Below are 18698 nucleotides of genomic sequence, written 5' to 3' on the forward strand. Positions count from 1 at the left end.
ATCTGAACAGGATACAGATGGTTCGTACTTTTTAGGTTAGGCTTAAAATTCCCCCTTTTGATAAAGCTTATAGTAGATCAGCTGACCATGAATCCTCCCCTAGTTTGGCTGTAACAGGTCTTAGCTGTGGTTGTTTCCCATGATGCAATGAGCATTTCTCCTTCACTCACCTCTATGTGTTTACAATTGAACTCACAGTGTGTCTTTTGTCCTGTCTCCCTCTCCTCACTGCCAAGTCTGGTTCTGCCAGAGGTTATTTCCTGTTAAAAGGGAGTTTTTCTTTCCCACTTTTGCCACGTGTTTGCTCAGAGGGGTCATTTGACTGTTGGGGTTTTCTCTGTATTATTTTTGGGGCCGTACCTTACATTATAAATTACCTTGAGGTGATTGTTGTTGTAATTTGGGCTCTATAAAAAAACTGAATTGACCCTAATTGAATGACGGCATGATATTTCACATCTTATCGTCACTCCTGAGTCTCCAACACTGGAAACCTACATGCACCCAAATTCAGTCCAGTGCCCCCATATACAGCACTGTGGTGGTTGAAGATGGTAATTACTGTTATAGATTTACAATCCTCATTCATAGATGCGAAGCCCCTGCCAAAGGTCACCAGGGCTACAGGATTTCTGGTCTTATGCGCTCATACTGTGGCATGTGTATGAAGTCTGGGTATAACATGAAGTACATTAGGGACTCAAAATGGCAGTAGCTTTGTTTCAGTTTCAAGTAGGTTTATAATGGGTATTTGATACACTAAATGTCTGTTTCTCTGTACACCATTATGTTCACTCTCCCGGCTCAGCTCTTAAACTCAGTTCCCAGGTGGCTAATGGTCCAGCTACTGATGTTTCCACTTGTAGAGAGAGAATTACACACAGGGGCATAACACTGTCCGTCCCGATTTTGGTTTCTCACTCTATCAGTTTTCGTTCTGTCTCGTCCCCAGTCTCTCACCCATATCAGCCCCCCGACTCACACAACAACCCGCACGTCCCTCGTTCCCAGCCCGAATGCGCTGTAGTAGAAATGTCAAGTGCTACATTTGCATGCATATTAACGGGGCGTGACGGAGTCGAAGCCCGGTGTCTCCCGGACTCTCTGATTCATCAACTGTCACCAGGAAGGTCACAATAGGAGGAAGGGGGGAGGTGTGAGGGTATGGAAAGAGGCTAGGATGCCGGGGTGGAATGAGAAAAAGGTGACCGGAGAGAAGAAAAAAAGCCAGGTATAAAGTTAGATGAGGGAATAAGAGGGAAGATTTTTTTTAAAGAGTCCAATTACATTGGATTGTAAAGTTAACATTAGTAAGTGGATTCCAGATCACAGCAGCTTGGAAGCTTTAATCCTCAGTAATACTGCCTCGGAGTGCCTCATCTCTTACCTCTAACAGTAGGGGGCAGTGTCTAATCCTATTACAGTTACAATGTAAGAGCAGGTCACGGCAGATGCACAGCCAAAATCAGAAATCTATTACTTAGCCCTGTTGACCCCACTACAGACACAGGATTACAACAGTGCTTAAAGCCAGACACATGAGTACAAGCCCGCAGCAGCACCACACTTATACACAGACACTCCTTCAATGACCTCATGTGGTATTCTGTGTCATTTCCATTATGCAGTGTTTGGTGGTGATAAGCCGAGGGCGTACAGTGACGGAAAGAGTGTCAACTGTTCTCAAGGCCCTTGACATTTACACGTAGAGATATCAAACTTGGGTCCCTGTCATAGGTCATTTCTCAAAGGTGTAAGTGCGCACGCTCTGTTTGTACCTTTCCTTCTCTCTGGCGGCCTGTTTGTTTCTCTGTTTCTGTCTTTCTTTTATTCCTGGGCCAATCAAGCAGTCATCCAGGGAAAAGTTTGACAAAGGAGTAGAAGAAATGCTTTTTTTTATTATTATTTTCAGATGAAATCACAGGGCAGGGTTTTTAGCTGTTATAGCTGTGAATCTGTGCTCGGACTGACGTTTAAGCCCCTTCTAGGACAAACGCAATTTGGCTGTCAACTCAATGAGGAGAAGGAGAGGAGGATGGGGGGGGGGGGGGGGGGGGGGGGGGGGTAATGCACTGTATAGCTAGAAATGAAAGGATGAAAAGAGGGAGAAGAGGTTCAGTGTATACATGTTAGTGTGTGTCTGCATGTGTGTGCAGGAGGGGAGGGATTGTATCTTTGACGCTTGATTGAACATATTGCACTTGTGTGGACAGCTCGAGAATATTGCTCATATTACTTCGGCATCACTTCTCCACACTCACTTTCTCTATTCCTCTCTTAGTATGTCCCTGCATCTTTCTCATTTGTGTGTGTGTGGGTGTGTTTCCCCCTCAGTTTGTGATAGGTGTGAATCAGTCTCTCTAAAAGGCTTGTAATTGATTCTGCTGTAATTGGTCAATGACAGGAGATGCTTTGGCAGAAATGGAGCATAAACACGTCTTAGACACAATTTGCAGGATCAATGGGAGGCAGCCTGCTCGGGTGTGAGTGAGAGGGCTGAGATGGGAGTAAGGGAGGGAGGGAGGAGAGGCGGAAGGAAGTAAGGGAAGGTCTCTCAATCTCACACTGCAGCACAGGGGTTTTTAAGTACCACCGCTGCGTCTGATTGAGGCAAGAAGGCTGAGAAAGCTCAGCGGATCAAAGACTTTTCAAATAGCTTTCTGTCTTTTGTTTTGATTTTTTTTTTCTCTTTTTTCAGCTGTCACACTGTGGTTTTGTTGAGTAGCAGAGTCATTGACGCAGCAGGGGAACTTCGAAACAATGAAAGGAGAAATAAACCCCAATGAAATGCTAATAACACACATAAAGAAAAAATAGTTTGTGATTTGCCTGCACTTTTTACATTTTTTTCCCACCCTCTCCATTGAAGAGATATAAAGGAGGATTGGAAATACGATACTGTTATGTTTTAAAATTTGATGGGCACGTCTTTGTGAGAGAAAAGTGGATATTTACGGTTTTGATATGCCTAGGAATATTCTGTTAGCTTGTTGATGCTTTGGTTACAGATATTTGATTCACCGGGATAAACTAAGGTATTCTGTCCTGATTTTTAAAAGAAGAAAAGAGAAAGGGAGATTTCAAACACGTTCAAGGCGTCTATCATCCTGTGTGCACATAGCAGAGGACAAAATAGCATGTAGTTGTATATTATTTAGCAAAAACTGCTAACTGTGTCCCAAGGGTTTGATGTTATTCTTTTTTCTCTGATTAAAGTGGAAACTACTTTTCAACAACTAAAAAATGTGTCTGTGAAGACTGCATGCAGCTTACCGGTTATATTTGTGCGTGCGTGTGTGTCTCTGCAGGGATACGAAGTGCGGAAGATAACAGCCATTGACCAGGATCTTGGTCGACCAAGAGGAATCGGCTACACCATCATCACAGGTCTGAGTCACATAATCGATCTGACATCCGCAGCACAGAGAGGGGAATCGATCACCTCTTATCATAATTCCGCAGTAATAATAGACAAGTCTCATCGAGCACAACAGTCAATAACAGCAGAGAGGAGCGCCTCAGAATTGGAGAATAGGCTTGGCTCTGAGCATTTATTAATCACTGTTTTGGTTCAGTTATGCAGAAGTCAGCTTTCATTTTGTGTTATCATTCTCAAGTTGGCTTGTGCCATCAAAACAGGATTATGATTTGTCAGCGTGACAAATTTTACCTTCGGCAGACGAGAAGCATGCCACGATTTTTCTGTTGTCGTCTCCGTTTGCGCTTTTTTGTTGTTGTTTTCTTTAAGATTTTGTTTTAGATTTGAGATAAAGGGCCAAAACAAATGACCGCCATATTAAGCTCACTTTGGAAATCCCTGACTTGTGTTGGTGTTACTATATCTGAGAGCTTTACTTTGGAGTTGTACAGCTTGTATGGTGCTGATAAGGATGAAGCAGTGATCCTGCATTAAATACTCTGTTTTCTTACTTCTGCCAAGGATATGATGTTTATGCCTGCCAGTTACTTTGTCTGTCTGTCTGCCAGGAAGATATCTCACAAACTGAACTGACTTCATGAAAGTTGGTGGACAGATTGACCCTGGGGCAAGGTTGCTTAAAGTTAAACTTTGGTGTTGATCTGTATCTGGGATAGACAGGTATTTGTAATGGCATGAATACTATATTCATCCTTCCGAGGCTCAAGGTATTAATTTAATATAAATTTTCGTGAAATAATTATTGTTATGCAGCAAAAGCATTGCGTATTAACTCTGCACACACTTTGTAGCTTTGTGTCTTAATCTTTATGCGCCACTGCACCACTTTGCTCTGTAAAACTGGCTTCACATGCTTCGTAATCCTGTAAAACTCGTTGTTAAGCTTGCGCTAAAGGTGCAGATGGATATCTGGGAGAAGTTACAACAAGAGTAATATTGACTGACTATGTAAAAGGATAAACTTTAAATGCACCCCAGTATTATGAATATAACGAGATTAAGTGAATGATTCAGCTGTCATGTTTACACCTGTGCCAATTTATCTTACAGTTAGCTCTTAATGCAGGAAGCATAACTCAGAACAGCTTAACGACATAATGATGACAATATCCTAAATTCCTCCTGCTGTAGTCAATCACTCTCTTTTTTAAGATGCTATTATTTTGTAACTACAACTCTTAATCAGTTTAAAAGAAAAGGTATTAATGAAAAGATTTGCTGGGATTAATTGCAATAAATTACCTTTTTAAGACTGAAGCTTCTGATAGAAGAATGGAAAAAAGCATTGAATTAATATAGAATTTAATTTCCTCTAAGTGGAATAAGTGGAAGTGAATATTAACATTGAATATAAATAACCCATACTTACATTAATGTGCAAAAGTCTCGAATCACCACTCATTTCTTTATGTTTTACTTAAAAGTAGCAAGACTGTTGTTTAAGAGCTCGTGAGGCGATACTTATCAAGACTTTCTGAACATCTTTCAAAGACTTTCTTTGGTTATTGCGAGAAAGGCTGAAGTATATCAAATTACACAGGAGAGAGGTGCAACAGTGAGTGTCTGCAGCCCTCTGTAAAACACGGTGGAGGCTCCGTCAAGGTTTGGGACTGCATATCTGCCAGTTCAGCTTGACGATGATCCCAAACACACTGCCGAATTCATTAAAATCACGTTGACTGTCTAATATCTCTATAAATTGATGCACTTATCTCCTATTTTCCTATCAAATGACAAATAAATGACGGGCAGCTGAAGGCTTTTGCACAGTCCTGTGGCTTGAATGAATACTTAGTAATATTTATTGAGAGATATGTAATCATATTGCCCAGTATACCCAGCTAATCAACCTCCAAATCAGTAGTCACTGTGACGCCATCTTGCTTGAGTCCATTTCCTTCTTTTAAACTTAAGCACGCTCGTTTTAAATTTCGACATTGCCCCAGGGTAATTGGCCTGGACAAATGTTTATAGAGTTAATTACTGGAAGGCAGACTTTTTTTTGTGCACATGGATATGAATGCATTTTCATGTGCCAGAAAAGCAGAACTCATGGAAGTGGATGCAGGCCAGATACAGACAGATCGAGAGTTGACTGCACATTAACTTAATGTTAATGCTATTTGTTGACATCGTATCTGAAGAGGATGGAAAACAAGTTTACCTGATGACTGTTCCATCAGTTTACCCTCAGCTGTTTCTCTTTTTCTCCTCATTGGTGCACATAAACACCTGTTTTGACACGGGGACGGTGAGCCACCTGCGCAATTTACAGAGCCCTACATAACTTGTGAAGTGATCTAGCCGTGCTAATTGTGTTCATTTTTCTTGCTAATGTGTCAGATATTACAATTGACTCACAAAAAAGAATGCGGTAATTTTGACAGCACTATTATAAATTATTCTTGACTGTCACAAAGCTTCTGTGAGCGGCAAACAGTCAATTTAAATTATGATTTATATCTGAGTAATTGACCCAGTTGTGTTGCTTGTATGCATCACAGCCGCTGAACGTATCAGTCAGACTTGTGCGGCCTGTTTGAGAATACAAACCTGAATCATAGTTAATCAGGAGAGACATGAAGCATCTCTATTTCTATTAAGATAAAACACACAAGCACTTTTGACTGTGTTGTCCATCCACTGCTGCAATGCTTCTTTAATACCCCTGCAGGGTGTTTATTTCAACCACAATCAGTGTTTCAGTCCTGAAGGACGAACAATCCCTCAAAGATCCTTCAGGACTGAAACATTGATCTGCGTGGTGGAAAATAAACACCCATTGGGAGGATTACAACCGTCTGTGGACTGTATCCTTTAAACTCTTCTTGCCCCCTGTTGAGCCCAGAATGGCCAGGATGGAGGGACATCGGTGCCTCCACTATTGCCAGCTGGCTGATAAGGGCTGGCACCGCTTGATATGCTTGGCACACCATGGGAATTTGTGGTGATAAAGATATTCAGTCTTCTACCATCTGCTGAGTCACTGCGCAATCTCACAGCTGAACGAAGGAATTTGACCCTTTGTCCATGCATGTGCGCAGCCATGCATTATTTGTGAGTGTGTGTGCTTGATAGCTGTACGCTCAGGACAGAGAGGCCACTGCCCAGCCCACTTCTTTACTGAGCTCACCATAAACCTGCTGCTCCCATTCAGTGCACACACCTACTCAGTCTTACTTACCGTCTGCTGCCACATGTTGTATTGTTGTGTGTGTTGTGCTTGTTGCAAAGTTGAGCTTGGCTGAGTTAAGCTCTGGAGGAGAAAAGCATTAAAAAGACATTAATTAGGTGGTGCGATGTATTCCCGGTCGTTGCAAAATCAAGAGTTATAGCACCGCACTAAGCCCTTATGGAGATGGAGTCTGTAGGCTTGATAAAATCATTATAAGTTTGATAGATAATGGAAGTTGAAGGGTGATGTAGTGCTAGGAGATAAAGGTGGGAGGGTAAGGTTATATGATGATGCATTTTGCATGGATATATGTGTCTGTAGCCTCTATATGTGTGTGTGCTTGTACATGCACGCTTACACATATGCCTCTGTCTATCTGCTCAGATTGGTGTGAGGGCGTGCTTGTTTGCAGACTTAAGTGTGACTCTGCATGACTCCTCTCTCGCCTTCCCGCTCCTCACCCCGAGTGTCCTCTGAGACTGCGGCTCACTCCTGCGGGACTCGTCTCATTAGTTCAGTAATTAAGATAAACGAGGTTTTAATTGCAGCTGTGATTCACGCTAATGATTGTGGGACTCAAGATGAGGATTTCCTCTCCCTCCTCCAATCAGAGGAGTGTATCTGGGATTTGATGTGTACTTGAGATAGAATCACAGCAGCGCTCTGCCCGCTGTGTTGCAGTTGTTATTTTTTTGTTATGATGAAGGAGATTCAGGGTAGCGGTTCTGATGGTAAATCCGCGGTCCACAGGGTGAGACTTAGCCCTCTTATTGGACCTCTGACTCACTGCTCTCATTATATATCACTTTAGCAAAAGCCCACTGCTGAACTATCCACTGGATTTTTCCTGCTCTAAACATCTGTGGGGGGTTTTCTGACCCAAAATGCTCCAACAATTCCTCAATTACTGGAAATGAGAAAGAAAGGTTTTATCGCACACCTATAGTGGCTGTTGCCTTAAACAAACAAACATATTCATGTATACTCCTGACAGAGTTTTGTTTTTTTTAAGTGTGGCTAAAACACAGTCTTTCTTCTGAGCTGATGGTCGGTAAATTACTTAATGCTCATCATTGTCAGTGGTACTAAAGTCGCTCCAAATATACAAGTTACTTTTTATTTCATGCATTTATTACTTAATGATGTTGATTCCTGCATATCTTAAATGGGGCGTGCAGTATAATCATCAAAACAGCTTAAAAGCAGCTTAAAAGCAGCATTGACCATGCAATGTGCCTGCAAACAAGATTAAAAGACAATACTTAATTCACGTTGTATTAATCATGTTAGCATGCTCCTTAATGCTGAGAGGCATGCTGAATTGAAATAAAATCAGTCCAGCATGCCTTTTTGCGATTATTGTATTTGTCATTTTTGCAAGGCTTTTTATTTGGGAAAGCTGTGCAGCAGATCCTTATTGATCACTCTTAGTGGTCCTTCTTCCTACTTATTCAGTCACACATCTGCCATGTAATAAAATTTAAATACACATTAAAAACCCTTTTGTAAAGAAAAAAATAATTAGTTAATGGTTTGATTGGGGAGAAGCTCAGTCATTCAGGAGTGACTAGGGAGTAGATCTGTGGCTCCTCCTCCTTGGGGTAGCTTGTGCTTCAGGTGTTTCTGTATGAAAACATTTGACCTCAGGATGGATGGTTGGATGGATACTTGGCACCCAGATGTCTTTGGAATCAAATATCTGCGTGCTTAGTCTTGTTTCACCGCTTGCTGTGACTCCAGTTCCTCTCAGGAATATTAGATTACATGACAGTTCTCCTCTAACGCTAGCATCTCAACTTTGACTCCAGTTGTTAGATCTTTGGAAAGATTTGTCAGATTAATCCCTCTAAAAGATAAGATCATAACAGCTTTGCACTTCTGTCATCACTGAGATGATGCTCAGCTATGCTATCAAGCTACAGCAGAGCTAAACACGAAACTAAGCACATAAATAAATTGCGACTAAAAAGAAAGGTAAAGACCAAAGAATACACAAACCCGGGGTGTTTCTGACTGATGAGCTTCTACACCAATGAGCTTCTGCCATAGCATTTTATTACATTATTCACATCTATAGCATTACATCATAGCTTTTGGACAGCAACTCAAGCAATAAACAATCCCAAAACGTCAGCCATCATCTGCTCAAACCCATCCCTGAGGACGACAGGGGGGAAACACAGACAACACTAGTCAGTCTCAATGACACCCCCAATGACCTAAGGAACTATCACTCTAAAGCCCAGATGGACTCATTTTAGCACAATGTCTACTCGCTACATGCTCATGTCTGTCTGCACACATATATGCTCGGACAGACCACCTACTTCACACTTACAGACAGATATTAAAGCGCAGTATTCATCTTAAGAAATATAAAAAAATACCCAATATTGACCTACTGAACATATTTTACCTGCTAAAAAGAACTTTCTGTCTTGCTTTCTGTGATTTCTATTATAGAGGACTTGAAGCAAGCAGTCTTGCCCCAAAAATACTGCTGTCCGTTAGGATAAGAGTTAAGCTTGTGTAAAGTTTCTGTAGCCTCTCCTCTGCGCTGTAATGATAGTGTAAGAATAAGCAGAATAAAAGTCAGCCTTGCGTCTCACAGAACGAAAGGACATCCCTCAAGCCTTTCATATCAGCCTCTTGTTTATCTTTGTGTGCTTGGTTCTATCGCTTTTGTCACATGCAAGCACAACTAATCCCACTCTAAGCTCCTTCCATCGCTACACTTTTCTTTCCTTTTAGACCATTCTTCCTTTCTCATTGTAGCGTCTTCGTGCTGGGAAACTGCAGCAAAGATGTTATTTAATTTGCAGCTAAAGTAGTACAGATTTACAATATCATCACTGGGTATTTTGAAGTCTGTCAGGAACCTGAAGAGCAAGACCACATAGTGCACGTACACATTTGCCTATGGACACAGAGACAGAACAGGTGTCCACTGTCCACTGCACTTAGTATTAGGGGGGCATCCTCTAGCCTGCCCTCAGCAAAGCGTTGTCACAGGTACGGCCATGCCATTTCCTGCCTGGACACACTGATAAGTTGTAAAGGCGATTATTTCCCGTTGTCTGTCTTTCCCCACATATCTTTATCTCTCAGTACTGCTACACCCTGATGCTCCGATTCCATGCGGCTACTGCCTAACTTGTATCAGCAGACATGTTGTAATATGGACAAGCCTAATACCTGTTATTCTATGGGGAGCTCTTATTGTCACTGTCGCATCACGGGGATTTCTCCTGGTTTTCAATTAGACGCTCTGAGGCTCACCACAGCCCGATGCTATGTAATCTCCCAGGGAAGGCAGATAGTCTGCGGGACGCTGATTGTGACAAAATCCCAGGACTAGTGAAGTCTAGTAGAGTCCAGCAATCAAATACAATCACAGCCAAGTCCAGGCCTCACTTTGTTATGGTGTGATCAGCCTCAGCTTTACAGCAACTGAAATGTGAAGTCAATAATACTGATCATCTCCTTACAATGCGAAATCTGCTGCGTTGTGAGGACATGATGCTCACATCTGTGTGGATGTTATTCTGACATGTGCTAGCCAACTGGATGTGGTGGAAGACCAAGGACACCCCGCATGGCAACAACCCTCCTCAAAGGCATCAGCCCCTGCTGACAGAGCAATGCATCTTGAAAGAGCACAAAAACGGCACAGCTGTTCAAATTCTTTTCCACTATTGATCTCAGTTATTGGTCTGTATTTTAATTGTAATAAAAGGTCTATTTTGCTTTTGTTATATTTCCAGCATACACTGGAGGTTTATCAATTGCTGTTCTGTTCATTTACCCTTTGGATAAAGAGGACACCGCTGGCCTTAAGAAGTGATATTCTAAGCTATTGGCTTGTGAACAACAGCATTTCCCAATGTCAAATCCAATTTCCTCTTCTGCTGTCTTCTAACCCGCTGCTGTTTTGTACACTGTGCAAAAACTGACTTTGTGTTGTCTAGCACGCTGCAAAAAAATCAGATAATAGGGTAAATCAGTCTAGCCTAGTCTCACTGAGAGACACCGACAAGATTTTTCGCAAACATGCTGCTACAAATACACTTCAAATACACACACACTAGCGATAAGACCACACTGCCAGTTCAATACTCAGTTGAAAAGAGACTGTGACGTCTTGGGCTGACAGAATCAATAGCTGTAAGCCTAATTATTTTTCATGAGACCTGAAGATTGTGGATCGTGGATACATTTATCTGTGACCAGGATGAGAATTGTGTTGGTCTGAGGTTAGGTTAGGTCAGTGGCATCTTGAGCTAAAGTCATTGGAGGAAGCACACAGAATGTTTTAATGCTGTTTGCTCCTAATAAATATGTAATAAAGTAGGATTTATGCCCTGTCCAAACTGCAGTTGGACAAGCTCCCATTCCACCCACACACTTCCAACAATGGTCATGGGATGACTGTGTCTTCAATTATTTGTAACGTTACCAAACCAACAGTATTGTTGTTGGCCTGCAGGGTAGAGGTAAACTGTACTTCTCTTCCTCTTTCCTTTTCTTTGTTGTTGTTCTTTCTTAGCTGTTAATTTCACTTTTCACACATAAGTCAATAAAAAACTAAGATATGAGAAAATGTTCAGCTGCAGGTAGAAGAGCCAAAAGCTTGGCCTGATCATGTCACGTCGATGGGTGTGGGATCATGTGCAATGTCACAGAACAAGCAAATTTGACTAGTTCTTTTGGTAGAGGCACAAAAGGCTAACATCTCATTGGATTCACTAAGCACATTCAAAGATAAGTGGCTGCAAGTGCCTGTTGTAAAATCAAGTCAATAAGTACTGCTATGGAAAAAAATTCCACTGTTGTTCAGCAATCCGCCCACTCGCTACTGGAAAAGCAGCATTTGTCTAAATGTTTAGAGCAGGGGTGTCAAACAAAAGGCCCGGGGGTCAGAATTGGCCTAGCAAAGACTCTGGTCTGGCCCATTTGAGAGCTTTGGAAAATGTGAAGGAGGGCATATATTTTAACTTTTAACGATATTTTACTAAGTTTTCCTACTAATAAAGACCTTCCCCATGCCCATTCATACTGCAGTGAAATAATAGATAAAGAATCAAATGACACAAAAGTTCTTGTTTTTTCACTATCAACTATAGAACTTTATGAGATTTTATTGTTTGTTTTTTTTTACAATGCGTCCAGAAAAAGGAAGTTTTTAGCAAAATACAAAGAAAAAATCTTATTTCTAATTACAGCTGTCTGGGCAATGAGCTTTCAGTACTTTTTCCATAAGTTCACATTTATTACTTATCGTTTAAGTCGTGCTGACAGATTTCTTTTATTTTCTACAGCAGTATGTTTTATTATGTACAAAAAGTGAGACATGCTGCTGAATATACTGACAGAAATGGGAAGCCCACTTAAAATCAAAGTGGGCTGTATGTACATGAAAGTAAAGCTTAATTTGTACATCTGTAGAATGTGTGCAGAGCATGCAACGTAGCCTAGCAAATGGCCAACACCATTAACAGCATTTACACAGGTTGCTGGCAATGAAGGGGACCCACGTCTCTGGAGCTGCACATCAGGTTACAGCATAAGTTAGGCTTTAGGGCTTCAGGTGGCAGGAAGGGTCAAAGCACAAAGACCGCTTACGTGCATCTTACTAGCTGTGTCAACCTGAGTGATCTGTGGTTACAAACAGAAGTCGGTTTCATCTGCCACACATTCTCAGACAGTACTTGTCCTTGAATCTTTTCTGAAGAAAAAAACTTTTGATGAAGCTAATTCATTTAGTATTCATGAAATGCAGCTTGTCTGCCAATGGCATTATCACTTCACATCGCAGACACACAGGAGCACATACATATCCACTAGTAGCTGTCATACACTAAAGGGTTTGTGTGAATGCACGGATGAGCACGTGCATAAGCAAATCAGTGTAAGTGAGAAGCTGTTCATTTAGATTTTGAAGCGAGTGTAGTTTGAAGACAATAACTAAAACCTCATCATTAATATGAATGCCTGTAGGCGTAATCCTTAAAAGTGACACTAATTTGTGTACATTTAGCAAAGTACACAAAATCTTAGCCCCGAGCCTCTAAGCACTGGCTGCTTGCCATATCACATTACTAGAATGTTCCAGCGCCCCCATGGTGTTGTCACAAACTAGAAAAAACAGTTGTCACTAGCTTAGTCATGGCGATTACACTCGGAGAAGTCCTGTTTCGGCTGTCCTCAAAAGCTTGAGTTTTGGAGAAAGTCATTGTTATCCACACGCCGCACGCCCAGTTGAACTCATCAGATCAGATCCTTTATATCTTCTGCTTCCAGGGCAATCCTCTCATAATAACTACACGTGTAAGTTTTCCACTTTTGCAACTTAGAACACGGAAGTCGCCCAGAATCACTAGCATGCTTTCCCCCCTGTGTCTACACTCGCTCCTTTGCTGTTTGTGAGGGAGTGAATTTCAATAACAAACCTGTTCTCAGGAAATAAGCCTTCACTCCATTGTTAATGATGCAAGGGTGTAAATGTGTTTGTCAATACATAATATGAGATCTAAACTCGTGTTTTCCACCAATTCTTTGGTAATGCCGAGATTCTTCAAAAGTGGCAAATTATTTGGATTTCTTTTATTTTGTAATTGTAGCACTGGCCATTGAAGCTGTTGAGCACATTATAAATTCCCAGAAAATAAGAGCTGCTTGTGTGAGTTTGTGTGTGTCTCAGTGCCTGTGGGCATTTCTCGAGGTGTGTGCGCGAGTGGATGAATTTGAGTGTGCAGGCCCACTCTAGACAAAATCATGCCATGCTTTCTCATTTTCCAGTCCAGTACTGTTGGTAATGTGAGAGCATGGCTAATCCCCTGGAGTCTCACATCACAGAGTCAAACTCTCCTGGTTAACACTAAATGCACTCTGACACACACACGTACACAAATCTTTGAATTTCTTCTTAAGAGTTCGGAATTGAAACAGCAAAATATTAACACGCACAAAACACAAGTTCAAGTAACAAATTTGAATGAAAGAATTTATTGTTATTTGTGTATAATTTGGGTACGTGTGTATCTTTGAACAGCAATTTTCATCCGTTGGGGGTCTAATCACGGTGTCCTAGCAGAGCACCGGAGAACACTTTGCATCAGCAATTAGATTATGATTATATTTTCTTTCTCAGTGGCACCTCTGAGTCACCCTGTGTAATTTCAGTCTGTCTCTCTGGTCAAGCTCAACACAACGGTGCCTAGGTGGAAGGCCCCTTCAATGGAACCTGAAGCAATGAGTCAAAGCCTCTTAACGGATGCATGCAGAGAGTACAACCAGCAGCCTGCTGTTATCTCGCAAATGTACATTACAGCACGGCACTCTAGAGCTTTTTGTAGATGCGCGTGTTTGTGTATGCACGATAGCCGCTCGGCCAGGTGAGCACCCAGTCGTCCGGGCGAGGGGCGGCTGTTGGAGAAGATTGGCATTCTAGTCAGGCCACTGAAGCTGACAAAGCAATTTAGAGGCAAGATGCCCACACTGAGTGGGTCTAAGTCCCTGATGCGCGTTACCCTCCCACCACCTCTAACAATTGTTGTCAACATCAACTTGCCTGCCTCTCCCATCAGGCAAAAAGAAATGTTGCAATGAATGTTGTGTCAGCTTAGTGTCACTAGTGCGTAACACAAAGTGGCAGTTTTTTTGTGTTTTTTCCCCCCATGCACACTCTTACAACAACTATACTTCTCCTAACAAGATACTTGGGTCTAGCGGTTACTGCAGGATTATTACATTGATTACATATACTGTGTTATTGATCCTGTGTTTCATTGTCTTCCTGCTTCCGATAGTGGTCATTTTCAGTGTTCCACACCTATTAGGACTGTCGCCCAAAGAAAAATAAGTGCATCTGACGTTTTAGCAAATGGCCCAAAATGATTGTTGGTCAAATTCATGTTGGGAATCATTTTGGTGACCATAGGAATTATTAATGCTGACCATGACGAGCTGTTTCATACTGATGGTCTTTTGTTTCTTTGGTTTGTTTTAATCATAGCAATTGCCTCTAAAATGTTTGGGGGGGGGGGGGGGGGGGGGGGTTAAGTATTAAATTTGACTTAAGGCAAATAAGCCACTAAGTCTGATGTTAGCCAACAGCTTGGAAAACATCAGACTTACTGGCTTGTTGGCTCACTAGTCCAGGGGTCGGCAACCTGCGGCTCTGGAGCCGCATGCGGCTCTTTTGTCCTTATACTGCGGCTCCGGGTGGTTTGGGAAAATAAATAAGTATTTAGCTGAAGTGTATTTTATTTGTGTTTAGTTATTTTTTTAACTTGTAGTTCTAAATTGGAAGATTATTGTGATTTTCAAATATAAAAATAAAATTATATCTTATTATTTTTTCACCGCTCAAAATAAGCGTCACACTCGCGGAAGCCGGTATACCCGCCGAAACGCCGTGCATTTATCGAGACTTTCGACCCCAGGTAGGCCAGTTATGGATCTTCGGATCCACATTACGTCAGCAGCTCCACCATGACCTATGTTAAAACAAACACCGCTCACGCCTCACAGATGACAGCTTACAGTCCTGCGTAAAGATGAAAGTGACTTTGTACAGCCCCGATCTGCAGACGCTGTGCGCAGAGGTTCGGGACCATAAGTCTTATTGTAAACATATCACGGCAGACCCGACGATGTTTGCATGAACACGCTTTTCAGCATCTCTTTATTGACCGCTTTTCACACACGGTTGCTGTACGCATACAGCCGGCTGTAGCTTTGCAGCTTACAGCCCGACACACACCAACACAACAGCAGAGAGAGCACATACTTTAAGGTGGCTAGGCGTGATTGCGGGTGCCGCTCAGGTGCTCCGCCTCCGCTGCAGACCACGCCGCACCACACACATTAACCAGGTAAAATACATATTTAGGCAGAATTTTGCAAATATCTATTTTTTAGCAGCATAGTGCTTTTTTTCCAATTACTTTTTAAAAGTCAGGTCAAGGCTCTAAAAGCCCAAAGGCGATATAAGGGTGGCGGCTCACAGCAGTTTTTGTTTGCTGGATCATTTTAGTTCAGCTGGGTGTCTTTCCTTTTGTTATATTTTTTTAAGAGTTCAAAATGTGTTAATTACATAAATAAAATGTAATTTTCTCTGTAGCACTTCATGGATTTCATAAGCAACACACTTTAGTTGCTCTGTGGATTCTTTTAAAAAGCAGTTAAAAACTTTTCTGTTCAAACAAGCCTTTTGTTGATCTACGTATTTTATATTCTTTACATTATTTACATTTGATCTTTTACATTGTGTATAATGTCTATTGGTTGTATTGTTTATTTTAATATTTGTGTACAGCGCTTTGTGACTGCCTGTCTGTGAAAAGCGCTTAATAAATAAATTTTACTTACTTAAGTTGTTCACACAAAGCATAAAGGTAAAAAAAAACAATATATGCAGTGTTATCTTCATTTTAGATTTCAAAAATTATTTGCGGCTCCCAGTGTTTTCTTTTGCGTGGAAACCGGGTCCAAGTGGCAAGTGACTAGTCATTGTGCAGTTCATCAATAAGGTAGTCTCGAAGCTGAAGGATAGGTTTTATGATGGTTTTAATCCTTGTCAGCATCTTTATATTTCACTAGATAGATAGATAGATAGATAGATAGATGCCACTTGTCATCAGTTACATAACTAAATTCATTATGTAGGCTGGATATGATCAGCAGTAGTTTCTGTGCCTTCTACATCGTACTCTCCACCTTTTGGCCTCAGTCCAGGCCAATTACCCCAAAGCTTTGCTCTCTTTGCTAGCTTGGCTCCTCTCCTCAATGTTCATTCTTCTGTAGTTTCCCTCCCTTCCATTCCAGACTAGATACAGGGCAATAATAGAGTGCCGACAGGGGAGTGGGGAACACAGGCATGGGTTAATCTGTTGACCCCTAGCCGTTGTATACTATAGACTTACCATCTCAACGTGTTTCTCTGAAGTCTAGACCTCAGCTATTACTCGAACCTATCTGAAAGAGAATGTTTCTTTATCCCGCTCAAAGTGTAGCTCAAGGTTCACAGTGTTCTTACTTGTGAATGTAGGATTTCAGAAAAAGGGAAAATAGCATTTATCATGTCATATAGTTAAAGGAAGTTAGTTTAATCATGCAAAAGCTAATGAAAGGCAATCATGTCTCAAAATGTAAAGTGGTTTACCGTCACAATAAACTTTTCTTTTAATAATGACAGTTGTTGTACACACACACAAAATTGACTGCTTTTTGCAGAGTAAAAGAAGTAAAAGTTGGTAAGCTACAAAAACCATGACTGATTTATATTATTAGGACAAAGCCGGGGGATTAGCTACAACAAATTTCTGGACAGAACCTCAAATTGTATTTCAGACAGATCTGTTTAATTTTTACTGAATAGACCCTAAAGTAAATCCAGTATACATGTGTTTGTAATCTGCCAAAACTGGAGTAATGTTAGCCTTGAAACCAAATAAATTCAAGAGCTCATTTTTTATTTTTCTCTAGGCCCTCTCCTTCAGACACAACACTGATGTGTGCCACAAAACACCCTGCCATATGTGCAAAAGGCTTCAGTATCAACTATGGTGAAGTGTAACCACACCTGTAAATGTTTAGCTCTCGCTGTCATTGCTACCAAAAGAGTCCCTCTAAGTGTGCGTACTGCAGCAGGTGCTTCGGACCATCCACACAGGTGCAGACTGAACGATCTGTTTTCTGCATGGAAATAGCAAAAGAGCAGCCTAAACAAATGCTTAAATGTCTTAATCATATTGCAAATAACAGACATAGCATTAAATTTGACACAGGAGGCATGCACAGTCCAATCGTGTGAGTGTCTCTCGTTCAGAGTTGTGCCATACGGAAAGCGATACATGTTAAATGTTGTGGTGCTTAACCTTATAAGATTTCAATAACAAGTTTTAGTTAAATGTGACCACACTGTTTAAATTAAATTTTTGAATACAGGTAATTTAATGCAGGCCAGTTGTTGACTGAATTCTTACATGCATGAATTTGATACACGCAGTTCACTGATGTGGAAATGTTAAAACGTCAAAAACGGGCTAACAGGGACATTAGTAGTGTACGTGCCTTAAACTAGATCTGGGATGTCGAGTCGTTTTACATCGAATGCCACATACAGCTTACATTAATCTCAAATAGACCAGACTAGTCAAACTCTCCTATCTCAGTATAAACACGTTAAAATACACATTAGATGTCTCAGATATCTCAGTATAAGAAAAAGAAGTGCAATTTCAACAGTGCGACTTAGTTTTTCTACATTATGAAAAATACTGCTGTAGTAAAGGAAAGAAACCGATGGTGCATTATGTAAAACTTGTTAAAACCAATAAATAAATGTGTCCCAAAAAAAAGAAAGAAATCTGTCAGCATGACTTAAATTCTACGACCTAAATTGTGTAATATAATTCACAATTTAACTTTTTTTTAACTGGGGCCATTGTAAAAACAAATCAATAAAAACTCCATAAATTTCTATAGTCAATAGTAAAAAGAAACTTTACTTGTGTATCTATTATTTTACTGTTGTATGGAAACGTCTTTATTAGCAGGAAAAGCTGTAAAACCTATGAAACTACAGGTAAAAATCGAAAAGTGATGCCGTCCTTTATATTCTCTAAAGCTGTCCAGTGTGCTAGTCTTTTCCAGGCCAATTCTAGTGCACTGGGCCTTATTTTTGACTACCCTGGCACACAGCATAATGGTGTGCTGATGTGTAGTGCTCATTTTTGTCAGATGTTTTTGATTTGGTTGCGGCTGGATTATATTTTATCTGTTCAGCATTATTCGATTTTTGATCATTCTCTCGCATTAACCTGTTTAACCTGCAGTGTGCGACATCACAGATGACCTGCTGTGGTGGCCGCAGTTAAAAGTGTTAAAGTGCTCCATGTTAACACAGCGTAATTGAATTAGTCCTAGGTATGTTTCCCATTCATTCACTGATCTCATTTAGTCTTGTCTCCTCCATTGTTTGCCTTCAGCTGAACAGATTGCTGTAATAACATTCACATTTATAAAGTGCTACTTACCAGAGATTTCAAAAGGGCTATTCACGTCTCATATAACACATCA

The 18698-nt window shown here is 41.0% G+C and overlaps 1 protein-coding gene across 1 annotated transcript in view; it reads left to right on the top strand.

The window, feature by feature from the left end:
• Positions 1–18698, top strand: part of cdh23 (cadherin-related 23) — a 177656-nt gene that overhangs the window by 70472 nt on the left and 88486 nt on the right. Inside the window, exon 9 of the mRNA XM_087850340.1 lies at positions 3309–3387. Coding sequence (XP_087706466.1) covers positions 3309–3387 — 79 coding nt within the window. The remainder of the gene's footprint in view (positions 1–3308; positions 3388–18698) is intronic.

Source organism: Neolamprologus brichardi, chromosome 13 (genome assembly GCF_056152115.1).
Source record: "Neolamprologus brichardi isolate AB-2024 chromosome 13, ASM5615211v1, whole genome shotgun sequence".
Taxonomy (NCBI): Eukaryota; Metazoa; Chordata; class Actinopteri; order Cichliformes; family Cichlidae; genus Neolamprologus; species Neolamprologus brichardi.